We start from the raw sequence: 16,363 nt of genomic DNA on the forward strand, positions 1-16,363 counted from the left end.
CACTTCTATGAGTAGCACTTAATTATCTTAAGCTATTTGCAAGTATCTGACATACACACATGCCTAGGTATTATGGAATATTTATAGATAAAACCTTTCCTCCCTTCAGAAGGAACGGGGAAAGCGTTTTAAACTTGATTATTAATTGTTTAGAATCTTTTAAAAAAAAATCAAGGAAATATAAAGTGATTTTTGAAGCATTATTTCCTTTTGTTATCTTTCTGTGGTGGTTGTCTTGACGGTGTATGTTTTATTGAAATCCTGGCTAATAAGCAAAAGGAAGTGAGCCTCTGTGATTCTATTTATCATGGAAGTATTTAAAGATTTAGGTGGGGGTTTGTGTATCAGTACTAAAATATAGTATACAGTCTGCACTATCATTTACTGTGTATTATACATCCCTAATATCCAGTGTAACCTTCATGGAAATTAGTGAGTATATAGGCCTAGTAAAATGTTTTAAACCGAAATATTTTGGCTGTTTCAATTCACCATCTTCCTGCAAACAGACTAACAGGCACATTCTCATTTCAAAACATAGGACTATCATTTGTTTTTAAAGGATTCAAAGAAGTGTCATGTTCATGTAAAGTTCTAAGTTTAATCTTCTCAACTAGAAAAAAAATTCTACAATTGAAAACATATTAACTGCATATGAGCAGAGTTCTTTAGTTTTGTGGCTTAATTAGAAATACCAGAAAATAATTTTTAACAGATTATTATGTACAGTAACACTACAAGGCGCTTGTTTTATCTTTTCTATATCTTAAGTATATTGAATATGCTGTAAAAGTTCTCCACCTTCATAATGATTAAATATGATCATTTCAATATAAAGGCTACAAGGTGAATAAGGTAACAATTTTAAAGAACAAAATGTCACCATCTCTAAAAGTCACATCATTTTATAAACTCACAGGTATTGAAAGTTAACTTCTTTCCAGCACATGGGAAATACAGGGGTAAATCCTCAGCTGGTATAAATTTTAAAAGCTCTCAAGGACCACCTGCCCCATCAAGTTTGCCACATCAACCCTCCTGGCAGCATCTTCCCTTCTCAATACAAAACATCATAATTCCTCAAACTTTATGAGAATTGCACCTGTATATTGTGAAGACAACATAGTCTTGTGGTTCTGTAGAATTTCCAAGGGCAATACAAGGTGATTGTGTATGAAGTCTAAAAATGGGTGATCCACTTATAAAGCGTTATAAGTAAGACAGTTATTCTACAAAGGATATATCTACACTACCCGCCGGACTGGCGGGCAGCGATAGATCCAGCGGGGGTCAATTTATCGCGTCAAGTCTAGCTGAAGTTGCGTAACTTAGATCGATCCCCCCCAGTATAGACCAGGCCTTAGAAAACAAATGATTAAATTCAATATAACAGCTTGAAAATCTTTCATTGTGGGGTATTTTCTCTTGTTCATACAGTAACTTGCTATTAGATATTCATTATTAACATCTGTAGACAGATTGGACAAGTCCAAGCAAACAATCTGTCATAAGGAATGTTAAGTTTTCATATGAAAAGTAAAGTTGATTAACTTTCCTACAAATCCTTCAAAGAAAAAACCACACACTAAAGAAAAGGTCTCTTTCACGCAGAAATTGAGATTTTTTTTTCCTACAGTTCTTCCACCGAAATCTATTTGTTTGAAAGAAACTAAACTGGAAATATTCATACTTTAGAGGCCAGTTTTTCAAAAGTACACAGCTTTCAACAGTCCCCACTGAGAACTGCTTTCTTTAGTTACATGTTATTGTTGATTTTGGCTGGCACTGTTCAAAGGAGCTTTATGCGAGGTTAGCACCCAAATCTCACTTGAATTTCAATGACAGCTACATCCCTTAGGATCCTTTGAAAATCCCAAGCTCTATTGAAGATTTGATTTTTAATTAAAAGGCAAAAGTAGAGGGAGGAATGAGAGGAATGGGAAAGTTAATCAGGGTGAATCTACAGGGGTTAATTGACCAGAATAGCTACTGCAGAATACACTACTCTACACGGACACACTTATACCAGAATAAGAGGCTGCACACACAAGGAGCTATTCTGGAATATCTTATTCTGCAATAGCTATTCCAGTAATTGCCCCATGTAAACACACCCAAGGAAGTAGGAGGGGAAAAGGGACAGGCCCAGGTTATCACTAACCTAAGTATGATTACCAGTCAGGGATTTGTAACATTACAGCAGTGGTGAGTCTTCAGGAGGTGTAGGAAGGAAGATTCTTGTTTGTTTCCAGTTGCTGTATCATATTTAATGCAGCACAAATCATCATAAAATAATTTCCTAATATTAATTTTTCCACATAAGCAATTAATGTAGTTGCCACACAGATGTTATGTGATTGTGAATGAGAAATAAACTGGTTCACAAGACAATCACTATGATGAGGTGTTCCATTCTGGGTGTGAAAAGCCATGTCCTAAACTTATGGTATTGAATTAAAATTGCAATGTTTGGTAAAACTCCTATTAAAATGTCTGTGCAGCTGCATTTACTATTGAATGTACTTAAAATGGCTTCTGAAAATTTCAGCACATTAGGAGGCATGTCGTAAATACTTTTGCCATAAGGCTAGCATATCAACAGCTGAATGGTAGATGCTGACAAAGGGAGGATTGTGTATGAGAAAATTATTTACTCTTAAACCTTCAGAAAAGAAACATTAGCAAATGCATATTTCTGGGATCATGCTCTCCTCACGTAAGTGGCAGGAAGTGGAGAAAGCTCTAAAGGCAGCTATTCATGCCATACCCTCAGGAGCTGCTACATTTCACCTCTTTGAGAAAGTGTAATAACCACCAGCATACAGCAGAACCAGAGTTATAACACCAGAGTTAGGAACTGACCAGTCAACCACAAACCTCATTTGGAACCAGAAGTACACAATCAGGCAGCAGGAGAGACCAAAAAAAAAAAGGCAAATACAGTAGAGTACTGTGTTAAACGTAAACTACTAAAAAAAATGGGAAAGCCGCATTTTTCTTCTTCATAGTAAAGTTTCAAAGCTATATTAACTCAGTGTTCAGTTGTAAACTTTTGAAAGAACCATAACATTTTGTTCAGAGTTACGAACAACCTCCATTCTCAAGGTGTTCTGAAGTTCTACTGTATGTTAGTTCCTTTTCTGCTCAAAAGGTTCAAATATGCATCACCACCTTTGCCAGGAAGGTGGATGGGAGTGTGTAGACCTGTTATTACTGAAAAGCTCCAGGGATGGTCACTATAGTAAAATGAGCACCAGCCACAAGGAAAAACTATCAAATGCAGGTTATCAGTCACTGGTAGGCAAGCATAGTTTTCTAACTATGACACAGCAATATCACAACTAAAATATTTACAGTCCTTACCATATATAGGACAGCCTTACAAATGTCTACTTGCCCTTTAATTTTTATTTTTTTTCGGATGGTCATAAGTTATTTTCTTTCCCCTCCTTTCCATCCTCGTAAGGCGCACATACTGAGCCTGCAGTGGTAAGCTTTCACAACAGTTTGGAAGGTGAATACAGGAGATAGGAGAGCTGGGCACTCTCACCTCAGAACATGTATTGACAAACACAAGGAAACAAAACTGAATTTCAACAAGAAGGAGATTACTAAACATTGTGACAGAGCATCTTGTAGAATTAGATCTGTCAATTAACAATGAAGCGTACTGACTCCATATTATCATGGTTCTCAAGGAAATATTGTCTAAAATTCTGCTTGTAGTTTAGGCTACATGACTTATTCTTCACTTCTTGACCTAAACAGAGGTGTAGTGTTATTGGACACTATTAAATAATTGCTGCAGGTTAATCCCAGAGATGGCTAGATCTCAGCAGCAAATTATATGATCCCTGTACACTGCTTGTATATGGCAGGGGAAGGAGGAAAAGAGAGTGGGTTTGTTCTTGTTTTAAACTGTACAGTGATCTGCTGGGATGAAAAGCACTATCATAATAATATATAATCTTACAAATAAAATGTGATTGTCATTCTCCATATCTAGATTATGTAGTTAGTTATAGGCTGTGCTACCATTCATGATGGCAATTACATATTTAGCTTAAGGCATCTGCCTTTGTGTTCAACCTAATACATTTAAGGTTCTTAAGGATGAATTTGATTTTTATTAAACCAGAACAGATTCTTGGCTGCTTGACAAAGTATGGGAGACAGACTAATGTTTATTTAGATAGCGTAGTACTGTAGGTTGCAAAGTATGGATGAGCAAAAAGATAGTTTGAAATGTTCAAACTACTTTCCCCTCATTCCTAATCATTGCCAATATAAATTTACATCATTTTGGTATATTTTTTAAAAGCATGCTTAACATGCATTCTACATACTCCATGTTTTTGCAGCTGTAGAATTTGCAAATGAAACACCAGACTGGAGCAACAAGCCTTCTTTTTTATTTCAGATTTCTGCACAGGATTGGATTAGAACTCTCAGTACCTGGGTGAGGATCAGGTTTAATGGTCACAACATTCCCCCTGGAGCCACTCAGTTCCTGTAATCATCTCTTGCTGCTTTAGTTGGGTGCATCTCAACACACTATATATAGGGTCTTGCCACCCAAATCCACTAAATGAACAGGGAGATTTAGAGTGAGTTAACTCTGTGTATATGGAATGCATCCATAACTGAATAAACTGAAAATTGCTAACATACAGAGAAATATCCTACTTGGAACTGAATACTGTGGAAGTATCATGAACAGTCCATAACGAGAGTGAGCAACTTACAATATTTCATAACAACCTACTCCAGCTGACCCAGCTCCCCGGCTAGAAATGCAGGTTAGCTTTACCCAAGACCTTTTAAAGGTGGGGATAATAGAAGGTGATCCCCAAAAGACGCTCAGAACTAGAATGACACTAAATTTCAAATCTGAATAACAACAAAGAAACAGAACTCTGTAGACAGCTTGTCAGACCTCTGAGGATAGTGCTTAGCACTTACCCGTCTACAGAATTCGGTTGTTTTAGTTATATTTAGGTAGACAGTAGTGGTGCCTTGATGCAATAGCTGAAGAGATGGCTTAAGAACTGACATGTATACCTGAACTCCAGCAGACAATTACATTAGCAATCTTGATTTAGGTATGCATAATTTGAGAGTATAATAAAGAATCCATTTAAGCCAAAATAATTCAACTCGCTGCATACAGCATTAACCTTATTAAAAAATACCTCCAATTCAATATAAGCCAGGAGACTCTTCCATAAATGTATCACACTATTTCAGACATGTATAAAACTTTAACACCACAAAGAAACCTATTAATAAAAAGTTTGTTACTTAAACAGAAAGGAAATAAGCTTTTATGGCAGAAAAGCAACAGAAGTTTTCTTCTCCCCTCTTTTAAAATTGCAGCTAGCAAAGGCTTACACAATACTGAACAACATGAGTACTGAGTTCAGAAATTGGCTGGCATTGTTGGGCTAAAGGTCAGCAGAAGCCAACCACATCACAGATGTCAGTCTTCAAGAACTCAATCATCAGTGTTGTTGCAGAAATCCAAGGACCAGTCTTGGGGGAGCCACTCGCCCACTCAGTCAGAAGTAAGGCTTTCAAACAACCTTTGAAGTACTTTTTTGTTTTTCAGAAGGTATATAAAATGCAAAAATGCAAAAGAAAAAAAGCATTTCAGAACTATAATGTCCTGTTTTACAGCTGACCCACGTTTAAAAAAATAGGAATAGGCTGAATTGCAGCATTTTGTGTTATTTTAGCTCAAGTTGTTGGTGGGGTAGTGGCTCTGTATTTGAAAGAAAGCATAGTAAAAATCTTAAATGAATCAAATTGTACCATAGAATCTCTATAAAATTCCATGCATGAATAATAAAAGTTTAGCAGCAGGAATATACTATCGATCACCTGACCAAGTCGGTGACATGATTATGAAATGCTCTTGGAGATTAGAAAGGCTACAAAAACAGAAAAACCAATAATAAGGGAGGATTTCAGCTATCTCCAAATTGACTGGGAACATGTCACCTCAGGAAGGGATGCAGTGATAAAATGTCTAGACACCATAAATGACTGCTTCTTGGAGCACCTAGTCCTGGAACCCACAAGAGAAGTCACAATTCTTGATTTAGTCTATATGGCGCACAGGATCTGATCCAAGAGATGAGTATAGCTGAACCTCTCAGTAATAGTGACCATAATGTAATTAAAGTTAACATTCGGGGGGGGGGGGGAGAGTTGGCGAATACCAAAGAAACCCACTACAGTAGCACTTAACTTCAAAAAAGGAAACTATACAAAAGTGAAGAAACTAGTTAAACAGAAATTAAAAGGAACAGTTACAAAAGTGAAATGCCTGCAAAGCTGCACAGAAACGATGTATAAACACCATAGTAGATGCTCAAAATAAATGTATACTCCAAATAAAAAATTACAGTAAGAGGACCAATAAAATGCCACTATGGCTAAACAACAGAGTAAAAGAGGCAGTTACAGGCAAAAAAAAGCATCCTTTAAAAATTGGAAGTCAAATCCCACAGAGGAAAATAGAAAGATGCATAAACTCTGGCAAGTCAAGTGTAACAGTATAAATTAGGCAGGACAAAAAAAAGAATTTGAAAAGCAACTAGCAAAAGGGAAAAACTAAAAGCAAAATTTATTTTAAGTCCATCAGAAGAAAGAAGCCTGCCAAACTACCAGTGGGGCCGCTGGACGACCAAGGTGCTAAAGGAGCACTCAAGGAAGACAAGGCCATTGTGGAGAAGCTAAATGAATTATTTGCATTGGTCTTCACTGCAGCGGATGTGAGGGAGGTTCCCACACTTGGCCATTCTTTTTAGGTGACAAATCTGAGGAACTGTCCCAGCTTGAGGTTTCAACAGCAGAGGATTTGGAACAAATTGATAAATTTAACACTAACAAGTCACCAGGACCAGATGTTATTCACCCAAGGTTTCTGAAAGCACTCAAATATGAAACTGAAGAACTACTAACTGTGGTAGGTAACCTATCACTTAAATCAGCCTCTGTATCCGATGACTGGAGGATAGCTAAATAATGCCAAAATTTTAAAAAGGCTCCAGCAGTGATCTTAGCAGTTACTGACCATTAAGCCTAACTTCAGTAGCAGGTAAATTGGCTGAAACTATGGGTAGAGCTACACTACCCACTAGATCGGTGGGCAGCGATCTATCCAACAGGAGTCAATTTATCGCATCTAGCCAAGACGCAATATATTGCTCCCTGAGCGCTCTCCCATCAACTCCTGTACTCCACCACCGTGAGAGGCGCAAGCGAAGTCGATGGGGAAGCGTCAGCAATCAACTCACCGCAGTGAAGACACCATGGTAAATCGATCTAAGTATAGCACCTTCAACTACGTTATTCACGTAGCTGAAGTTGCATAACTTAGATTGACCGACCCCCAGTGTAAACCAGGCCTAAAATAATCGGACACATAAATGAACACAATTTGTTAGGGAAGAATCAACATTGCTTTTGTAAAGAGAACTCATGCTTCACCAATCTATTAGAATTCTTTGAGGGGGATCAACAAACATGTGGACAAGGGTGATCCAGTGGATATAGTGCATTTGAACTTTCAGGAAGCCTTGCACTATGTCTTTCACCAAAGGCTTGTAAGCAAACTAAGCAGTCAGGGGATAAGAGGGAAGGTCCTCTCATGGATCAGTAACTACTTAAAAGACAGGAAACAAAGGGTAGGAATATTTTCAGAATGGAGAGAGGTCCCCCAATGATCTGTACTATTCAACATATTCATAAATAAACTGGAAAAGGAGGTAAACAGGAAATGGCAAAGTTTGCAGGTGATACACATTACTCAAGATAGTTAAGTACAAAACTGGGTGACAGGGCAACAAAATGGCAGATGAAAGTCAATGTTGATAAATACAAAGTAATGCACAATGGAAAACATAATTCCAACTATATATACAAAATGAGGGGTATAAATTATCTGTTACCATTCAAGAAAGATCTTGAAGTCATTGTGGATAGTCCTCTGAAAACATCCACTCAATGTGCAGTGACAGTCAACAGTATGTTAGGAATGATTAGGAAAGGGATAGATAATAAGACAGAAAATACCGTATTGCCACTATATAAATCCATAGTATGCCCCCACTTTAAATACTGCACGCAATTCTGGTCACCCCATCAAAAAGATGTATGAGTTGGAAAAGGAACAAAGAAGGGCAACAAAAATGACTGGGGTATGGGCCAGCTTCCATATAGGAGAGATTAAAAAGACTGGGACCGTTCAAGCTTGGAAAAGAGGCAACTAAGGGAGGATTTGATAGAGGTCAATAAAATCATGAATGAAGTGAATAGGGAAGTGTCATTTACCCCTTCCCATAAGAAAGGCTAAGATTTAGTCATGAGTATTTTTAGTAAAAGTCATGGACAACAAACAAAAATTCACTGCCCATGATCCATCCATGACTTGTACTATAAATACCACTGACTAAATCTTAGCTGCTCCTAGGGTGCCACTGAGGAGCCCCCAGGATGCACTTTACTCTGGCGGTGGGAGTTAAGTGCCTTTGGCCGCAGCTGGGACCACTGCTCTGGCCGCCTCTGGGGCAGTCCCAGGACCACTGCTGCTGCGACGATCCCCAGGGCCACCTCTGGGCCCACCCCAGCAGCGGCCTGTGCGGCTGGCCCCGGGGACCACCCCAGCAGCTGGCCACTGCAGCTGCGGAAGTCACGGAGGTCATAGAAAGTGACGGAATCTGCGACTTCCAGGACCTCCATGACAGACTCGCAGCCTTACTCATGAGGAACATGCACACTTACAGTGGAATCCATCCTGACACATATTCAAAGAAACTAAGCTAAAGAGACATGTCCGCCTGCAAGCAGAAGCAGTCATGTAAATTTGCACTGGTTGATACTATTTTTTCCCCAATTCAGAGGACAGCTGTTTAATTCCTGAAGAATTAATATTATTTTGGGTCATGGACACTTAGGCCTAGCAAAACGACTTGCTTGCTTCTTTATTGGGTATCTATCCCTTAAGGTTCACATTTTACATGTTTTTTCCACCAATACTTTTCTGGATTTCACAATATGAAGGAGAACAACATGCCGTCCCTCCCCTTTTTATTGCCCATTGCACTCAAGGAGCACAGGGATCTCCAACCAGTGAGTGATCTCATATCCCAAATTCTATGTAATTTAGTGTCTAAGTTCAAGTTCAATTAAGGAGAAAGCTTCTTACAATATCTTTGGCTTTTGTCAATTTAAAAAACAGACTTTCTATCCCATCTCACTGAGGGAATAGCACAGAATCTTCTCTTTTCTCTAATGTAAATACATGTATCGAATAATTTCTCACCATGTTGTTACTCTGTACATGTTAGGATTTGAAGACTAAAGCACACAATCAACACAAAACTTTGATTAGTATACATTTAAAGTTATTATTTTTAGACGCAAAAGCTGAAGCCATTGAAACCCTAAAGTCAGTGTAGCCAAAGACTACTATACCTTTAAGAAATATACTATTTAATTTTTTTTAAATGAGTGTTTTAAACTCAATAATGAAATAGGAGCACTTAACGAATTATACAATGGCTCCATCTGCTGGTCAGTCGGCAACATATGAAGCTGTGATAGGAAGAGTTCCTATTCAGCTACTCTTTTAGTCAGAGGCATGACTAAGGCCTGGTCTACACTGGGGCGGGGAGATCGATCTAAGATACGCAACTTCAGCTATGAGAATAGCGTAGCTGAAGTCGACGTATCTTAGATCGAATTAAAATTACTTGCTTCACGTCCTCACGGCACGGGATCGACGGCCGTGGCTCCCCTGTCGACTTTGCTTCCGCCTCTTGCACTGCTGGAGTTCAGCAGTCGATGAGAGTGCAATCGGGGATCGATTTATCGCGTCTACACTACACGCGATAAATCGATCCCTGATAAATCGATCGTTGCCCGCCAATCAGATGTACCCTAAGAGCATATATGATATTTTAAAGTAACTATAAGCAGAAAGTGAACACTGGATAGATGTCATGACTTTAATTGTTCCTGCATCTGATGATGATACCCTCACAAGTGACTCTTATTTACCTTGATGCTTTATTTCATCACCTGGAAACAGAGGATGGTATAAGCCAGAGAAGGGCCCAGTGTGGGGTTGGTTTTTTTCTGAGGCAAAGGAGAAATAATGACTGCCATCATTTTCTACACAATATTTATTTCTAGCCTTACTTGAATCTCCATGTGTCGGCTATCCAATTTTTCCCTTCGTAGCTTTTGGAAAACCACTGAGTCTCAATGGCTCTTAATTACAGACTTAAAGTAGACCACATCAGTAGTAACAAGTACCAATAGAAAGAAATTTAATTTATTTCTTTGTCTCAAAATATGTGATGCCTTACCATGCTCCAACATCTCCTCGGCTGTCTGTGGTATAGTCACTCATACCATTAAGTAACATCGTATAGATCTGAACAACATTATCTTTGCAGACAAATTCATCCTGTGGTCCATTTCTCTTCACACCAACTGTCTGACAAACTCTGTAACAGAGAAATACAGAAGAAATTCTAAAGAAAAAGGACAAAATCATGCCAGGTTTTGTTTTGTTTACACTCTAGTATTTTGGGCATACAAACGTCCTTGCCGTATACATTCAGAAAATATCTAACAATACCCATCACACAAGGACAAAGACAGCATCCAGCATGATCCTCTGTGTGTGGCTGTTGCATTCTGATTTTATCATTTCTGATTCCACACTGAAATAGTTACATAAACAATATATTTGGAGGACTTAAAGTGACATGGCATCAAGGCTTGTAGGTCTAAACAAACTAAGGGCTTGTCCACACATATGGTGCTGTAGTGGTGCAACTGTGCTGATGTAGTGCTTTAGTGAAGATGCTACTACACCGAAGGGGAAGCTTCTCCAGTTGGCATACTTAATCCACCTCTGCAAGAGGCTGTAGCTATGTTGATGGGAGAAGCTCTCCCGCCGACAAAGTGCTGTCTACACTGGGGGTTAGGTTGGTATAACTGCAGCTCTCCGGGGTGTGGATTTTTCACACCCCTGAGTGACATAGTTATACCAATGTAAGTTTGTAGTGTAAACCTGGCCTAACAGATTGGTTTTTATTTGTAGGATAAATGCAAAAAGAAGCAGGATTATTTTACATCTCATCATCCTGACTATTTACTATAATGGATCAAACAAGTAGAGCAGAGGACCAATGTGATGTCTGTACACATGATCACAAAGAAATCCAGAGCCATGTATTTGATATTAATAGCAAACTTGGTTTTTATATGCATTGCACACCTAATTTACACCGAGGAAAGATGTAATAGAGTTATCTGAATCACACCAACAGGTTAAGAACATATAATATATGTGAATGATACTTTTAAAACTGGTAACATTTTGGACTCATCAACTTTGAAAATATCCCTTGAAAGAAAGAAAATGCAGGATATTTGTATTATTTGGGGCTTCATATGTTATTGAAAGTAAAATGAAGAAACTCAAATTAATTCTGGTTTCTAGTAGCCCAGGTTCATACCACTGAGCTGACTAACTTCCAGTTCATGAGAAGGGAGAGGTTCCCAACATACAATAGACATGCATTTGGGCTGATTAAGAAACAATGCTGACAACTTCCAAAAGTAGTTCCATGCAGTGCTCCTCAGTCTGAAGAAAAGCATGACGTGTGGCATCAAGGATGGATTTAAGTGAGACAAATAGTGGGGATCCATATGACCCCATCAAGAATGTATAACCACCCCTCTAGGAGTGAATTTAACCCAACATCGCCAGGTTAGAATAGAAAATGACATGAACACTGAAAATCTTACATACAGTGATTTAAAGTCAGATAAAAATAAAGCTGACAAAACGTACTTTGCAGTTGCTTTCAGGCCATCTCTTCTTGATTCTGCAAAGCTCACATCTTTGTGGGAAATGCAGATAACTTTTTTCAAACCTTCTAAAACCTGAAAAAAGACAAACACATACTTAAGACATGCTCACGATGGACACTAGATTTAAAAACACTAGAGAATTAAGTTAACGATATAACAAGTGCTGCACAAGCAATAGGTAGTGCAAGCTTCTACATGCTGCCCCCTCAATACACTTTACCTCCCACATGGACAGACAACTTCTTTGGGCAAAGGGTAAAGCGCTTCATTTCCATTTTTTTTTTTAATTTCCAGAAATTTATCAGTGTTTATTACAAAAATTAAAATTTGCATGAAAATCAGTGCAAAAGATTAACTTCAGTTTTCCAGGTAAATATTGGAGTTAATATTGTGGGATGGTAGGATGGGGGGAGGAAAAAACAACAAGTAGAGAAAAATAAGGGTTTGTGAAACCATTATATCTAATCCCCATTACAAAACAAAGTGTCTTTTTAAAACCATTTACTGTTGGTGACAAAAAATATTACTTGAACAGAACCCCTATCCTCAAGTCATCATCTAATCTGTGACAGAGTTGGGATGCAGGAGTGGGCGCCAGGACACAGCAGGGGAAAATGGGCAGAGGGGAGAGGAAGAGCAGGAGGTTGGGAGCCATGACAGAGAAGGGGACGAATGACCAGGAAGTAATCCTGCCACTGACACCCAACATTGCTCCCGCAGATCCAAGTCACACAGATCCTCTCTGGGTGGTGACACGTCCCCAGGGGTGAGCTGAAGGTGAAGCTACTAACAGGGGCTATTCACAGAGAAAAGTACTGATGGAGTGCAGCAGATTGGGAGGGAAAGGGTGCAACGGGCTGGGGTGTGCCCAGCATTCACTGGGATCTATGGGCGGGGATAAGGGATGCCCAGTACTCATCATGATGTAGTAGTTGAAGAAGACTTCCACTTCCTGAAGGCCTGTCACTGCAGCGGTCAGATAGTCTTGCCTGCCAGGACCCAGCTCCCTGCCCATTTCTCTCCCCCAACTGCAGAACAGCAGCCATCAACCAGTAGCTACCCTACTCTGCACAGGTGTACTGTGCCATTTAGAGGGGACTCTGCAAGTGGGGAACAAGCCACCATCTTTCCTTCCAGAGCAAGACGCTGAGTCCAGGGAGTTCCAGCACATCCAAAAATCAGAAAGGGGGGGAGGGGGTAAGGAGAGAGAAATCAGTAAAACTGAATAAACAGCTACCTTTTCCGTAACTGGTGCTCTTCAAGATGTGCTGCTTGGTAAAACGTGTGAACAGAGGACCATGTTGTGGCCCTACAGATGTCCTGTATAGGGATGTGTGCCAGGAAGGCCGCCGAAGACAGCTGCACTCTCAAGTGGGCTCTGATCATCGGCGGTGGTGGAACCCCCGCCAGGACGTAACAGGTCCTTATGCATGAGTTAATCCAATTAGAAATCCTTTGCGAGGACACTGAGTGATCTTTCATCCTATCGGCTGTAGCAATGAAGGGTTGATGTAGAACATCGAGGCTGTGTTATCCGTCAGTACTCATACCACCTTGCCTGACAGGTGGGGCAGGAAGACACCGCACACTAGCTGGCCTGCTCGGAGCTCTTTGATGTTTATGTGCAACTTCGCCTCCTTCAGGGACCACATCACCTGTGTCAAGAGGTCACTGAGATGCGCACCCCAGCTGAGGTCCGAGTTGTCCAACACCAACTGGATCAAGCGAGGGGGGTTGTCGAAAAGAACCCCCTCCAGAATTGTCCTGCAGTCAGTCCACCATTGCAGTGAGGTAAGTACCGCTTGGGGAAGGGTAATGACCTTGTCCATGGGGGTCTCTGGACTGGAAATAGAGTGTCCCCAGCCACTGTTGCAGGGGCCATAGAGTCTGGCATGGCGGACCATGTAAGTGCACGCTGCCATATGACCCTGGAGGTGCAGCTGTAGTCAGAGGAAACAGACTTCCATGATGAGGTTCAGCAACAGGTGGAACCTCTCCAGCCGCTGGAACGCCCTGGCGTAGGCCACGTCGAGAACTGCTCCAATGAACTCTATCCTCTGCACTGACACAAACATTGACTTTTCATCATTTACCAGTAAGCCCAGAGAGCGGCACGTGGCCTGAAGCACCGCAACATCCCTTTGGATTTGAGACCTGGAGTTGCCCTTGACGAGCCAGTCGTTGATGTACGGGGTAGATCTGAATACCTCGGCACCTGAGGTAAGCCGCCACCCACCGACATGCACTTGGTAAACACTCTCAGTGCTGTCTCGAGGCTGAACGGGAGGACCGTAAACTGGTAGTGGTGGGGTCCCACCATAACCCAGAGGAAGCGTCTGTGTACTTGAAAGATCGCTATGTGGAAGTATGCGTCCTTCAAGTCGAAGGCGGCATACCAGTCTCCCGGATCCAGGGAAGGAATAATAGAAGCCAGGGAAACCATGCAGAACTTTAACTTCTTTAGGTACTTGTTGAGGTCTATGGTCCAGGATGGGCCATAGACCACTCTTAGCCTTCAGGATTAAAAAGTACCGTGAACAGAACCCCTTGTTCCTGTACTTGAGAGGAACTTCTTCCACCACACCCAGCAGTAGTAATCCCTTTACCTCCTGCATGAGGAGACTCTTGTGAGAGGAGTCCCTGAAAAGGGATGGGGAAGGCAGGTGGGAAGGGGGGGTAGAAAGGAACTGGAGGGTATAACCCCATTCCACTGTGCTGAAGACCAAGCAATCCGAGATTGTAGCCATCCAGGCAGGGAGGAAGAGGGAAAGGTGGTTGGAGAACACAGGGAAGGATGGATCCAGGGAATAGTCTGGTAGGTTGCCCTCAGTCGCACCCTCAAAATGACCGTTTGGCCCCTGCTTATTACAGGTCGAGCCCAACCGGGCAGAGGGTGGTGGCAGGTGGCTCGGGCAGCGCTTGTAGCCCTTGGCTCGTTTATGAGGCAGGTCCTACCAAGGCTGACTCCCCTGGCCCTGCAGCTGCTGTGGTTTGAACCACTTACGTGCAGGGACTGGGAGGTAGAGACCCAGGGTTTTTAGCATGCTGCGGGAGTCCTTGAGGCCATGCTATTTTCTGTCTGTTTGCTCCACAAATAGGGCCCGGTCATTGAAGGGCAGGTCCTGCATTGACTGCTGAGCCTCGGTGGACAATCCCGAGAGGAGCAGCCAAGAGGCTCACTGCATGGAGATAGTGGAAGCCATGGTGCGGGCAGCAGCGTCCGCCGCATCTGACGCTGCCTGGAGGGCAACCTTGGCCGCAGTCATGCCCTCATTGAAGATCGCTCGGAACTCCTTCTTGGAAGCCTTGGGGAGCGACCCTTTGAACCTGGCAATGGCTTGCCACATACTGATGTCGTATCAGCCAAGGCGGACTTGGTGGTTGGCCACTCTCAGCTGAAGGCTGGAAGACAAATCAACCTCGCATCCGAAAAGATCCAGCCTCCTCAAGTCTTTATTTTTGGGGGTGGCCCTGGGTTGTGCCTACCTCTCCTTGTGGTTAACCATCTTGACTATAGGGGAATTGGGGGCTGGGTGGGAGTATAAGTACTCATGCCCTTTGGTTGACACAAAGTACTTGCATTTGACCCTTTTAGAGATAGGGGCCAGGGAAGAGGGGGTCTGCCACAGGGCATTAGTGATCTTAGAAACCCCTTCATGAAGGGGTAGAGCCACTCTGGCAGGAGCCAAGGAGCAGAGAACATCAAACAGAGTCCGAGGGCTCTTCCAATTCCTCTGCCTTAAGCTCCAGGTTAAAAACAACCCTCTTCAAAAATTCCTGGTGCACCCTGTCGTCATCCTGAGGAACTCGGTGAGGGGGCCCCCCGTGATAGCCTCGCCTGGCGACAACAGGGACAATACCCGTGCCGCGGGAACCTCCACGTCCATTGGTGGTCGAGAAGCTTGCTCCCATGGGTTCTCCTAGACCTGCAGGATCTTACCTCCTGAATTTTCCAGCAGCACAGGGGGACGGGATACTGAGGCCGCTGGCCTCTCCAAGGCTCCCAACACCAACTGGGTAGCCTAGGAAGGCTGGGTGAACCCCCAAGGGTTCCATGGGTACCATAACGTTGGCCACTGTGCTTGGGGCCATGGGACAGGTTTCAGTGCTGCTGATGTAGTTGGCACCGTCAGTACCAGGGCTTGTCCCGCAGTCAGGGAACCTCGCTCCGAGCCAGAGCTACCAGCAGAGCAGTCGGTCCTGAGCAACCAGGATAGGGCTGAGCGGTGGCTCTTCTCTGACCAGTGCCAGTTGCTACGTCCCAAAGCTGACCTGTCCAAGAGAGACTGTCTTGGTCGGGCTCTTGGGGACCGACAGCATTCGGCAGATCTGCATCAGATACCCGACAATCAGTGGTCTCTGGTGCCTGATTGGTACTGGGATCGGTACTGGGCCCTTGAAGATGGTCAGGGCCAGTCCTGGAGTTCTTGCCAGGTCGCACATGCCTCAGATGGTCTGCGCCAATCTA

General features: G+C 42.2%; 1 protein-coding gene across 8 annotated transcripts in view; it reads right to left on the bottom strand.

Moving 5' to 3' along the window:
- Positions 1 to 16,363, bottom strand: part of TBCD (tubulin folding cofactor D) — a 248,552-nt gene that overhangs the window by 54,486 nt on the left and 177,703 nt on the right. For all 8 annotated transcript variants that reach the window (XM_039501345.1, XM_039501338.1, XM_039501339.1 and 5 more), the window contains exons 29-30: positions 11,876 to 11,967; positions 10,377 to 10,517 (exon numbers count right to left, since the gene is read on the bottom strand). In XM_039501345.1, coding sequence (XP_039357279.1) covers positions 10,377 to 10,517; positions 11,876 to 11,967 — 233 coding nt within the window. The remainder of the gene's footprint in view (positions 1 to 10,376; positions 10,518 to 11,875; positions 11,968 to 16,363) is intronic.

The sequence above is a fragment of the Mauremys reevesii genome, linkage group 15 (assembly GCF_016161935.1).
Source record: "Mauremys reevesii isolate NIE-2019 linkage group 15, ASM1616193v1, whole genome shotgun sequence".
Lineage (NCBI taxonomy): Eukaryota > Metazoa > Chordata > Testudines > Geoemydidae > Mauremys > Mauremys reevesii.